At 35.1% G+C, this 13359-nt stretch overlaps 1 protein-coding gene across 2 annotated transcripts in view; it reads right to left on the reverse strand.

The window, feature by feature from the left end:
* The window catches only part of ntn1b (netrin 1b), an 89109-nt gene that overhangs the window by 40831 nt on the left and 34919 nt on the right, over positions 1–13359 (reverse strand). For both annotated transcript variants that reach the window (XM_056453476.1, XM_056453475.1), the window contains exon 3: positions 8707–8895. In XM_056453476.1, the coding sequence (XP_056309451.1) occupies positions 8707–8895 (189 nt within the window). The remainder of the gene's footprint in view (positions 1–8706; positions 8896–13359) is intronic.

Genomic DNA, 13359 nt, shown 5'->3' on the forward strand with positions numbered 1-13359 from the left:
TTTCAACATATTTTTAGCTGGCTTATTTGTTTATAATTATTATAAAGGGCAACTAAAGCTTTTAAAGGGATAGTTTACTCCAAATTGAACATTCTGTCATCATTTAATTACCCACCACGTGTTCCAAACCTGTTTGGGTTTCTTTCTTCTGTTTAGAACAACAACAAATAAGTATATTTTGAAGAACGTTGGTAGCTAAAGAGTTTACAGTAGTTGCTGACAGTCCTTTTTTTTCCTACTATAGAAGTATCTTGAAAGCTACTGTCAACTGTCTGGTTACATTCTTAAAAATATCAAAGGGGAAAAAATACAAGGGAAGTTTGAAGAACTTGGGTACAAGCAAATGGTAAACTGTCTTTTTTTACATTTCAAAAAGAGGTTAAAAGCATGAGACAAGACGCTGGATTACATGCTGCATTTTAAGTATGCTACAGTACATGTGAAGTTGTAGTTATGCACTAGTAGCCTGCAGAGGGCAGTTAAATGCACTGAACGTGAGAACTAAATTAATCAAATTCATAAACTATTCATCTGCTTTGGGAATGAAACTGATTGGTTAAATCATGATTAGAAAAATAGTTCGCTCAGAGATCTAGGATATTGTTACATTTTGTAATAACATTTTTTGGGACTTAAATGTTTGTACATTTGATCATGCATTTACAGAATCATTAGCCCCCCTGAATTATTAGCCCCCTGTTTATTTTCTCCACCAATTTTTGTTTAACGTAGATAAGATTTTTTCAACACAGTTGTCAACTCATTTTTAATAACTGATTTATTTTATCTTTGCCATGATGACAGTACATAATATATAACTTGATACTTTACTAGAGATCAAGACACTTCTATACAGCTTAAAGTGACATTTAAAGGCTTAAATAGGTGAATTATTGTAGGTTAACTAGGCAGATTGGAATAATTTGGCAAGTTGTTGTCTAACGATGGTTTGTTCTGTAGACTATCAAATAATATATAGCTTAAAGGGGCTAATAATTCAGATCTTAATTTTTTTTATTTTTTTTTATGAAAAACTGCTTTTATTCTAGGCGAAATAAAACAAACAAGACTTTCTCCAGAAGACAAAATATAATCAGACATACTGTGAAAATTTCCTTGCTCTGTTAAACATCATTTGAGAAATATTTTTAAAAGAAAATTTAAAGGGGGTTGAATAATTCTGACTTCAACTGTATTTTAATGGTAACTATATATTTTTTCTTTTCAATTTAAATGCATGGAATAATTAGTCTTTCAAATTCTTCTGTATTTGACTTAAGTGGGAAAGTCAAATTTAAAAACAAAAATCAATAGTTATTAGGTGATTATCGTATGAAGTGTTAAGATTTACAATTAAATTATAAATATATTTGATATGTTTTATTAATAAGAATTATGTATCAGATATATTTATAATTTAATTATGTAATAATGATAACAATTTTCTGTAATAATTATTATTTAGAAGAATCTTTATACAAACTTGTGATTAATATGTTTACTGTGCCTTTAGTACCTACTTTTACCATTAGGATAGCACTGGTGGGTGGTTGGTTGGGGGAATGCATGTTTATTTTTTATTTATCTTTGCTTAATTATAATTTTTATGACTGTTGTTCGTTGTTGTTTTTTTGGTTTGTTTCTTTCTTTTATTTATTTGTTTTTCTTTTCAAATGTCTAATTATTAAAATGTAAGTTTTATATTTATATATATTTTTTAAAAGTGTATTTTCAAGTGAATATCTGCTAAAATTTATAATGATAAAAATATTTAAACCCAACCCAAAACAAAATTTAAACAAAATCTCTAGCTTTTTAAAATAAATGTTAAAATGTAAATTTATTTTATGATTTTAGAGTCATTTTTAATGTGGACTTTTATTTTGTGTAATTAAAAAAAAGTTGTCTTCACATTTAAAAAACATTGAAAATAATTTGTTCTTCAAATCAAATTCCTTTGGGTTATAAAGACAGCACTGCATTATCTGAATAAAAAAAAGAATATTTTTACAATTTTTGTGTTTTAAAACATAATTTTGTTATTTGTGTTATTATTACTGTAAAATACAATTATTAAACTTATGTAATGTTTCATTGTAAAACTAAAACTAAAAGTATAAAAAGGTAAAAATAATTTATACTATAAGTTATCTGAATTACATTCAATTGGAGGAATTTCATAATCCTTACAGTGAGTAAAATGATTACATTTTTGGAATGGTGAGAGAGAAAGAAATGCTGTAGTTGTTGTTGGTGAAATTGTTTACTGAAGTCTCTCAAACAGCGACTAACAATTAATCTGGTTTTGGCTCTCATTTGTACTGTAGGTGCTCCGCCATTTCGTTATATACAGTAACACTTTGTTTTGATGGTCCATTTGAGTATTATTAGACTTTCTGCTTAATATCTGTTGATAATGTTCCTACAACAGACATTTAACTAACTATAAGAAACTTTGCAAGCACATGTCAATTACACTAACCCTAACCCCAACCGTAACCGTAACAGTCTACTTATAATGAAATAAACGGACCATCAAAATAAAGTGTGACCTTATTACTAATATTGCTTTTTCCCCCAAATGACCCCCTGCATAATTTTGCGTAAGCGTCTGGCATGAAGTTGCATTTTCCATCCAAAACAAACATAGTGAGATGGTTGGCTGACATGAACAATAAATACAGCAGTCTGCTATACAACGTCAGCATGCTGAGGAGTTTGTCACCTGAGACATGTGAAGCAATGACAATGGTGGCTAGAACTCTTCAGTATTTCCCGGACGAGCTTTGACCCTACTGGTCACATACTGTATGTTAAGGTCATTATAAGAGGCCGCTTTTGTAAAACTAGCTTGCCTGTATCCCTTGCGTCAGGCCTCCCAGCATCCCATATATAGCCTGAGTAAATGTTTTGGCTGGCAGGGGAAACTGCTGAAAACCATTTGTAACCTCGGCTGATTCGCATGCATTCCTTTTGTGATAATGTAACATGGGTAGTGTTTGCCATCCATCACATCTGTGCTTTGGATCCCGACAGGCTGCTAAAAATTAAGCTACCCCAGTGATTGGTTAGAGGCCTCTCATATCAATTATGCTGCGGTCTGTGGAAGCTTTCAGTCTAGAGTCAGATGAGAATACAAGTTATGTTGGGAAACATGCAATAGTACAGATTGCTTTTTGAGTGAACGAATTGGGAGAACATGAGGGACTGACATTGTGAAATTCATCTGTGAACCGACAGTGGATAAAATGAAACAATTCACACCTGTTATAGTATGTCTGATTTTGGACAGCTTTATCGGACAAGCTTAATTTCCTTCCACAGAAGTTTTTCATTCATTATCTCAATCAGGTCCTGTTCCAAAACTCTCTAGGTTGCAAGCAGTTTACAGTGACTGATTTGAGATTTCTACGTAAGCAACAGAAATGCCATATGAATAACAATCCTCATTTAAAGTGCATTTAAATATGTAAGGGATAATCAACAGATTGCAATGCGTTAAAGGATTTTAAATGCACAACACTAAGGCAAAGATGCATCCAATGCGAAGCAGAAATCATTTAAAATCCTTTAACGCATAGTAAGCTGTTGATTATTCAGCTTATATCTTGGTCATTAGCTAAGATATAGACAATTTAAAAATAGTTTTGCTCTTTGCAGCACAATATTTGACTAAATTTTCATCAGTTATGAGATATTTCCTAGTCCCCGTATTGAATCAGTTGTCAAGCAGACAGAGACAATGCATTCGTGTAAATGACATGGGCATATCTAATAGCTCATTTGCCACTATTTTGCTCACAATTGTGAGTTGGTTAATCCTCATTGGTCACCCTGTCGGTGACCTCGATATTACACAAACGAACGATGAGCTCTCCTAGCAACTGTCACTGTATTGCTATGCTTACTACTAACGTTTTGGGAGAAGTGCATTCATTTCGAACTGTGGCCAAAACTGACTGGAACTACCTGTGCATTAAAGGTTCGTGAAGTGCTTTTTGCATTTTTATTCAATGTTTGATGTAATCTCATTCAAAACATGAAAAAGAAGGTGGGATATACTGTAGCTCCTCCCCGCCAATAGCGTTTTGTTTTATCTCCGCTCTGCCAATTAGAACAATTGAGCTCAAGTGCATCAAATGAAAAGCAAATGAAAAGTATCTTGAAGGGGGCGGGACATATCAGACACTACAGAGCATTTGATTAGTAATGATTTTATTAGAAACTGTAGTATGGGTTGATGTGAATAAAACCGTTGATCCATTTAGGCAGAAGTGACAAACTACAAGCTTTACATGTTGATATCAGTTTCATATCTTCTAAACGCAATTTTTGTGACTGTTTTGGAGCACACTTGCTTATAGATATCTAAAAAATGAACAATACAAATACTAACATCTAAAAAAGTTAATTTAATTTCATGGGACCTTTAAACTATTTTATTCCATGGTCTGTTGAAATTCTTGAATCTGTTTGGCTGGAGGGTGTGCATTATTTCCATTGAAATGCACAGGTTCCGCTTCTGCTTGTGCGTCAGGTAGTTAATCACATCCACGTCATGCATTTAAAATCCTTTAACGCACGGCAAACCATTGATTATCTCTTACTTATTGTACACCCTCCTGACAATCCAAGTCAATATCATTTAACATCCAAATTATGAATGACCTGTTATTATGAACACTTTAAAAATCATCTATTTACGCCATGGGGAAAAAGAAGTCAAATGGTTATTGTTGGGGATGTCATAAATTATTAATGGATTTCAAAGCCTAAGATGACAATTTGGTATTGATTTATTAACAGACCATAGCCTTTTATGATGTGTTGACAGTTTTCTAATGTCATTTCTCATGGTACATATTAGGGCAGTGCGATTTGGGAAAAATATCTAATTGTGATTTCAAATTTCGATTTGATTTGCGATTTAATTTTGTAGTTACGCTTTTGCTCAATATTCTGTCATAGTTTCTTACTGCTAAAATGCAGTGAGTGTTAGTAAAAAAAAGCAACTGAAAAGATATTAACTTACGCCAACTTTTATTCAAATTTATTTGTAAATATTCAGAAATTGAACAAATTTTTCTCTAGAGCAAACAATAATGATTTATGGCGTTAATTATCTCCTGATTCCTTCGTGATGTTTTTTCATATGGTGTAACGGCTGCAAACAACTATGAAATTGTACTTTGCTGTTGCTAGCTACTATATTGAGTGTCACTGGCAATACTTTTAATTGATGTTTTAGCAAGACACTCTTCATATAGCTGTCTGTGGTGCTTTTTATGTGCTGGTTGTCGTCTATTAATGCTTCTGAAGCAGCAGACGCCATCATCCCACTTGTTCGCGCTTTCCTGTTTGTGTTATTGTGGGCGTTCCGCATAGTTCGATAGCGCAATTCTGATTGGGCAGAACAAAAGTGTGCACTTACTCAATTGTCTAGTAAGACTATCACACACAGACGGCAGTCACGCATTTGCTTTGGGTGAGGGAAATAAATACATTTATATTTTGCCTCTTGCGATTAGCTAATCGAAACGTTTCAAATCACGATCCGATTTCGTTAATTCACACAGCCCTCGAACATACTTTGTGAAGTTTATTTATAAACTAATTTCGAGAGGATCACGTGCTTATGATTGCTAGCAGCTGGATCCGCATTATCCAATTCTCAATGCACCAATCAGACGACTCCTAAACTACTACAAATACCCTGAGTTTTATTACACCGCTATCTTCGTTTTAAAGAATCCCCCCTTCCACCCCTACTCCTCCTCCTTCCTAGATCAGAATCAGAAAGAGCTTTATTGCCAGGTATGTTCACACATACGAGGAATTTGTTTTCGTGACAGAGCTTCTATGGTGCAACAGGATTACAGAGACAGGACAAAAAACAGATAATAAATATATTTTTTAAAAATACAAGTAAGTAGTGAATGCAAATATACAAATTGACAAGTGTATGTGCAGGTATATTACAATATGCAACGTTACTATATAGATGGGTGACACGGTGGCCCAGTGCTTAGCACTGTTGCCTCACAGCAAGAACGTCTCTGGTTCCAGGCTTTACTAAACCAGCAGACATTTCTGTGCGAAGTTTGCACTTTCTCCCCGTGCTCACGTGGGTTTCCCCCGGGTTACCTGGTTTCCTCCCACCGTCCAAAAACATGCAACTTAAGTTAATTGACTAATCCAAATCAGCACCATAGACATGCTTCTAGTATGTAGTTATCTCTCAAGAGCAATCACTATCTGTTCATTAGTTACTACAGCAGGGGAGTTCTCGAGATCTACCTGAGCTCAAACTCCCCTCCCCCCTTGCAACGGGAGGGAGCCCCGGGCTCGAGGATCTTATGAGCTCAGGGCTCTCTCCCGGACAGCATGCCAAACATGCTTTAAAGTCAATCATCAGCTAAGTGTGAACATTTGAAAGCAAGGAAGGTGAGATGCATGTGTGAGTAGTTTAAAAATGCTCTAACAATTTTAAAAGCCTAATGTAAATCTGGGAACAGTACACAACTTTTGAGCTTGCGGGGACAGTGTTTCACTGACACTGTAGGTAACTTGTAATTCCAAGTTCACAGTTTTTGTTTTATTATTTGTTTTTTATTTTATAGAAATTATAATTGCAATGTCTACATCGTATGTGCTCCTATGATGCTTTAAAAATCTTCCAACATGGGCAGCTCAGTAAGTTTTGCACAGCCTTCCTGTCCACCTGACCTCTAAGTGTGAACATGAGGTCTCTTAGGCCTAGAGCACATGTGTAATCTCTGGTGCCTTGACATTTATTTTTTCTTTCACGGTTGAGTGAATAATTGGCTTCTTTTACTGTTATTGTTAATATGCTCAGTTCTGTGGCAGTTTTCCTTGTATTTTTGGCCTGAGTTCATTTTCCAGGGAAACCCCTTTGTTCAAACACTGTCATATTCAAATCTCTTTCAGGTCTGAAAATCGAAAACTTAAACATGTAAAACTTGAGCATTTATGTTGTGTTTCTGTGTCTATAAAGAGATCTATCTTACTGATTTCTTCATCCTTATTCGATTCAAAGTGGTCAAAACTAGAGTTGTCACGATACTGGAATTCGGTACCAATCGCAACAGAAATTTTAAAAACATCCATTTCCTGCTAACATTTGAGCGCTGTGGACCACGTTCTTAAACACAGCTGATTTGCCATTGGCCGTAAAGGTCATAAGTTCACCAAACTCACCAGTTTACTAAGTGTAACCACAGATAAAGGGACACTGGAGTGTTTTAAAGTCACGATTCATCAGTGAATCGCTCGTATGTCAGCTTATAGAACAGGGGTGTCCAAACTACGGCCCTTGGGCCATCTGCGGCCCGCAATCAGTTTTGTGGCGGCCCACGAGGCTTTTTATAAATATTAATAGAATCTGGCCCGCTATACAAAAATGAACGTAATTCAATAAATAACCACCGCTATGACATGCCTTTAATTAGGCAGCAGTTCCTGTTATGAAGTAAAACGAACCAAACAAACTGAAGGAAACAATTGATAATCACGTTTTGGTGAGCCATGGCACAACCAAAAAAAGGGAAAATCAACAGTGAGTGCAGGAAGTTTCAGTCATGTTGGGGCAAAGAATATTTCTTCACAGAGGTCAGTGGAATATGTCTGTTTAATTTGCCAGGAATCAGTTGCAGTAATGAAGGAATATAATATTAAAAGACATTATAAAACAAAACATCAAGCCTTCAACTCTTACACTGGTGCCGAACGAGATCAAAAAATAAAACAATTAGCAGCTGCCCTATCAGCTCAACAACAGCAGTTTTTTCATGCTAATAAAGTACAAGAAAATTCTACGCTGGCTAGTTATGAGGTAGTTAAGCTAATCGCACAACACAGGAAACCCTTCACTGAAGGAGAATTTATATAGGAGTGTCTGATGAGTGTTGCAACTGTAATTTGCCCAGAGAAGATTCAAGATTTTAAAAACAGAAGTCTTTCTAGAAACACAGTTGGACGACGAATTAAAATAATTCCAGAATAATACACACACACACACACACACACACACACACACACACACACACACACACACACACATATTTATATATATGTGTGTGTGTGTATATATATATATATATATATATATATATATATATATATATATATATATATATATATATATATATATATATATATATATATATATATATATATATATATATATATATATATATGTATATATATGTATATGTGCGTCTGTGAGATGTATGTAAAATTTGGCCCAGGACAACTTTTTTTTTTTTTTTCATCTGGCCCTCGCCCCAAAAAGTTTGGACACCCCTGTTTTAGACAAACCAGCTGACTTTAAAACACTCCAGTGTCCCTGTATCTGCGGTTACACTGAGTAAACAGCGGTGAGTTCAGTGAACTGATGACCTTCATGGCCAATCCCAGTCATTTCTGTTAAGCACGTGAACACAATGGCAAATCGGCGCTCTTTAAGAATGTCGTCAATAGCGCTCAAATGTTCACGGGAAATTGATGTTTTTAAAATGTCAGTATTGATTGGTACCGAATTCCAGTATCGTGACAACCCTAGTCAAAACATGAGTGATCAGAATCCATGTCCTTCATAACCTGAGATATCTCCTCATTGATAGGGATTTGTTTGTGAAATAAATGTCAAAGGATTCATGTACATAGATTGATTGCATGGTTTCCTACCTTTGCATGCACGTCGGTGTGAGATGGCCTTGCTCATGTCTCTGTAGTAGCCCTCTTTACAGTAGTGGCAGTGGCGTCCGGCGGTGTTGTGTCTGCAGTTCAGGCAGACTCCTCCACTCCTGCGGCCCGACAGCTTATACAGCTCCATGTTGAAGCGGCAGCGGCGGGCATGTAGGTTACAGTGACAAGCTATGGGAGAGGCGAAAGAAGAGAGAGAAGTTGAACATTTCTCACAAATATCTGTTTCTGTTTAAAAATACATTTTTACGTGTTCCTTTTGAGAGCTGTAATTTACAGGAAATTGCCCTAATAAAGGGCAAATGACTGAGAGATCACATTCCCTGATTTGAACAAATGCTTATCTGTAAAATACCATGACGTACATTTTCACCCTCACAGAGTATCATATATTTATTGAACAATCACACAATTGCTTTACTGCTGTCGGACTCTTCAGGGATTGTGGTTCTTGCTGATGTGGAATCTGAACGTGATGTGATGTGGAATGATTTAGGTGGTGTTTTCCAGTCCCTTGTTGGTCATTGAAGACCCTTAACACGGTGGGAGAAATCATGTAGTTGTTTGACTGGTGTCCTGAGAGAGCTTTATTATTGTAATGACATCACTGGCTCTCTGGGCTTCCGTCCATTTACAACGTTTCATTAAAAGACAATGGCTTTATAAAAGTACTCACTCCAGATCCTGCACACACACACACACACACACACACACACACACACACACACACACACACCTGCTCATGACTTTGACCTCTGACTTTTATTTTATGCTAGTTCTACCATCCATGTGAGTATTAGTCTTAAATAAAAACAATGTGGATATTTAGTTAGGAGTCAGTGGACAGTTTTGTTACATATTTATTTTATTTAATTTTGGGAGTTTTATAAAAGAATGTACTTTCTTGTTTTTTCATCCACCCATCTATCCATCCATCATTGTCAAAATATAAGTCTTTCAATCTTTCTATCCATCTATCCATTCATTGATTCACCCATCCATCCATTGTTCTGTTCTTTCCTTCTGCAGTAGTTTTATTGTTTTATCATTTTATTTATTATTCTGCCATTCTATCCATCCATCCATCCATCCATCATTCTATCTATCATTCTATAAATCCATAAATCCAGCTATTATCCGTAAATCCACCCATCGTTCCATCTATTATTCTTCCATTCTGTCCATCCATCATTCTATTTATCATTCTAAAAATCCATATATCCAGCCATTATCCATAAATCCACCCATCCTATTTTTCTGCCATTCTGTCCATCCATCCATCCATCCATCCATCCATAATCATTCTATCTATCATTCTACAAGTCCATATATCCAGCCATTATTCATAAATCCATCCTTCATTTTATCATGCTGCCATTCTGTCCATCCATCCATCCTTCCATCCATTCATTCATTCCTTCATTCATTCATTCATTCATTCATTCATTCATTCATTCATTCATTCATTTATCCATCCATTCACCCATCCATTCACCCATCATTCTATCTATCATTCTACAAATCCATATATCCAGCCATTATCCACAAATCCACCCATCATTCTATTTATTATTCTGCCATTCTGTCCATCCATCCATCCATTTATCTGTCCATCATTCTATTTATCATTCTACAAATCCATATATCCATTCGTTATCTATAAATCTACCCATCATTCTATCTATTATTCTGCCATCCATCCATGCATCCATCCAACTATCCATCCATCCATCCATTCATCCATCCATCATTCTCTCTGCCATTCAACAAATCCATATATCCAGTCATTATCCATAAATCCACCCATTATTCTATCTATTATTCTGCCATCCATCCATCCATCCATCCATCCATCCATCCATCCATCATTCTCTCTGCCTTTCTACAAATCCATATATCCAGCCATTATTCATAAATCCACCCATCATTCTATCTATTATTCTACCATTCTGTCCATCCATCATTCTATCTATCATTCTACAAATCTATATATCCAGCCATTATCCACAAATCCACTCATCATTCTATTATTCTGCCATTCTGTTCATCCATCCATCCATCCATCCATCCATCCATCTTTCCATCCATTCATCCATCTATTCACCCATCATTATATCTATTATTCTACAAATCTATATATCCAGCCATTATCCATAAATCCACCCATCATTCTGTTATTCTGCCATTCTGTCCATCCATCATTCTCTCAATCTGCAAATCCATATATCCAGCTATTATCTATAAATCCACCCATTATACTACCTATTATTATTCCATTCTGTTCATCCATTTATAAATCATTCTATCTGTCATTCTACAAATCCATATCATTATCCATTAATCCACCCATCATTCTATCTATTATTTTGCCATTCTGTCCATCCATCCTTCATTCTTTCTATCATTCTACAAATCTATCCCGCCATTATCCAAAAATCCACCCATAATTCTTTCTGTTATTCTGCCATTCTGTCCATCCATCTATCCATCCATCCATCCATTGTTCTATCTATCATTCTACAAATACATATTTCCAGCCATTATCCATAAATCCACCCATCGTTCTATCTATTATTCTGCCATTTTGTCCATCCATCCATCCATCCATCCATCCATCCATCTTTTTCAATATCATTCTACAAATCAATATATCCAGCTATTATCCATAAATCCACCAATCATTATGTCTATTATTCTGCCATTCTGTCCATCCATACATCCATCCATACATCCATCTATCATTCTATCTAATCCATATATTCAGCTATTATCCATAAATCCACCCATCTTTCTATTATTCTGTCATTCCATCCATCCATGCATCCATTCATCCATCCATCCAAATGTTCTGTCATTGTCATTGTTCTGTTCAACCTCTTCTATGTCATTGATTTATTGTTCTGTCCATCAAAAAATCCTTCTTTTGTCAGATGTTCCATCCATCCATCTCATCTGTCAGCCTGGTGTCCTATCAAGTGCTCTGTCATTTTCATCTGATTCATATAAAGCAGTCACAGCAACTGAAATAACCTCAGAAGAGAAGTATTCATACCGCTGCACAGACACTACAGCCACACTCACTCACTCCAGCTGAGTGTGCCTAAATAGGGATACAGTCTCTCACTAACACACAGACAGAAAAGAAGTGTTAAGCAGCTGTCATGTTTTATCCCGCTGACACCTAGAACACTTCAACCACTCAGCACAGCGATAACATACCAGATCTGGATAATCTCTCTTTCCACTATCTTTCATAAGACTTCCAATTGCAACACAAGTTTCACTTTGAGAAGAGCATTAAAAAGAAGCTAGGATGAAATACAGGGTTGTTTTAAACCAATGTTGGGCCAAATATGGGCAAAACCAGTGATTGATTTAATTATTTAAATTAAATTAAATTAAATTAAATTAAATTAAATTAAATTAAATTAAATTAAATTAAATTAAATTAAATTAAATTAAATTAAATTAAATTAAATTAAATTAAATTAAATTAAATTAAATTACCTGATGGTTGGGTTTGTGCATATTTGACCACACACTGGGTTAAATCAGCCCAGCAGTTTTTTTTTTTTTTATTGTACTCAAGTCAGTTAATCATGTTTGTGACTAAAAAAAGTGTAATATAAAAAATGAATTGCTCTTCTTGTGTTCTTCATTTCTCTGTTTCCCCAGTCCTCTGAAAGAAATGAACATGGTTTTACAATTTTTTTTATTATAAATCATTAAGGATACATGTTTGCCACCATTCTGTCCTCTCATTAAACTGCTTTGTACATTTGTACAACATGCACATTATGCCCTTGCTTGCTTTTCCTTTCTATCTGCTCTCATCTGATAGCATCAAATATGCCTCAGTTAATCAGACATTGAGGAGATGATTTATTACCAGTTGCATTAACTATATGGAAATGGAAAAAAGTCCATTCATCCAAGTCATTGTGGAAGGCACACCAAGCTACTTTTTGCATGTGAAAGACATTCAGTCGAGCAGGGCTCCATTATTCACATTAGGGGCCAGTTCCTCTCACTAGGAAAGCCTTGCAGGGGTTTTGGGGCTGAGTGATTGGTAATCCTCAGAGAACTGAAAATCTGGAGCAAGAGGTGTAGAAATGGGTCGAATTATCAGGCTAAACTGAGATGGTATAAACATGGTTAAATGAACTGAATCCTGCCATTAATGTTACCACTGAGTGCTTCCAAATGGTGCATGAAGACCAAAGAGGGCGGATAAATGGACTATCAGTGTTTGCACATGCTTAAAAGGTGCCAACATTTATGCATGGATATATAAAAAATATATAATTATATATATATATATATATATATATATATATATATATATATATATATATATATATATATATATATATATATATATATATATATATATATATATATATTTTTTTTTTTTTTTTTAACTCTACTCCATAAGACAGCAGCTACTTTAAGAGCTTAAAACTAGTTTCAATTTCAACTGCATCTGTTTTTCCATATGATGGAAAGTAAAAAAGCTTCCAAGAGGGTGACTGTACTATAATAAATCTTATTTATCTATCTGGAATGCTTTTGATGGCCTTTGATAAATGTAAGCTCGAAGGAAAAAGAGAGTCACTCAAGAGTCACTCATAATCT

Source organism: Danio aesculapii, chromosome 3 (assembly GCF_903798145.1).
Source record: "Danio aesculapii chromosome 3, fDanAes4.1, whole genome shotgun sequence".
Taxonomy (NCBI): domain Eukaryota; kingdom Metazoa; phylum Chordata; class Actinopteri; order Cypriniformes; family Danionidae; genus Danio; species Danio aesculapii.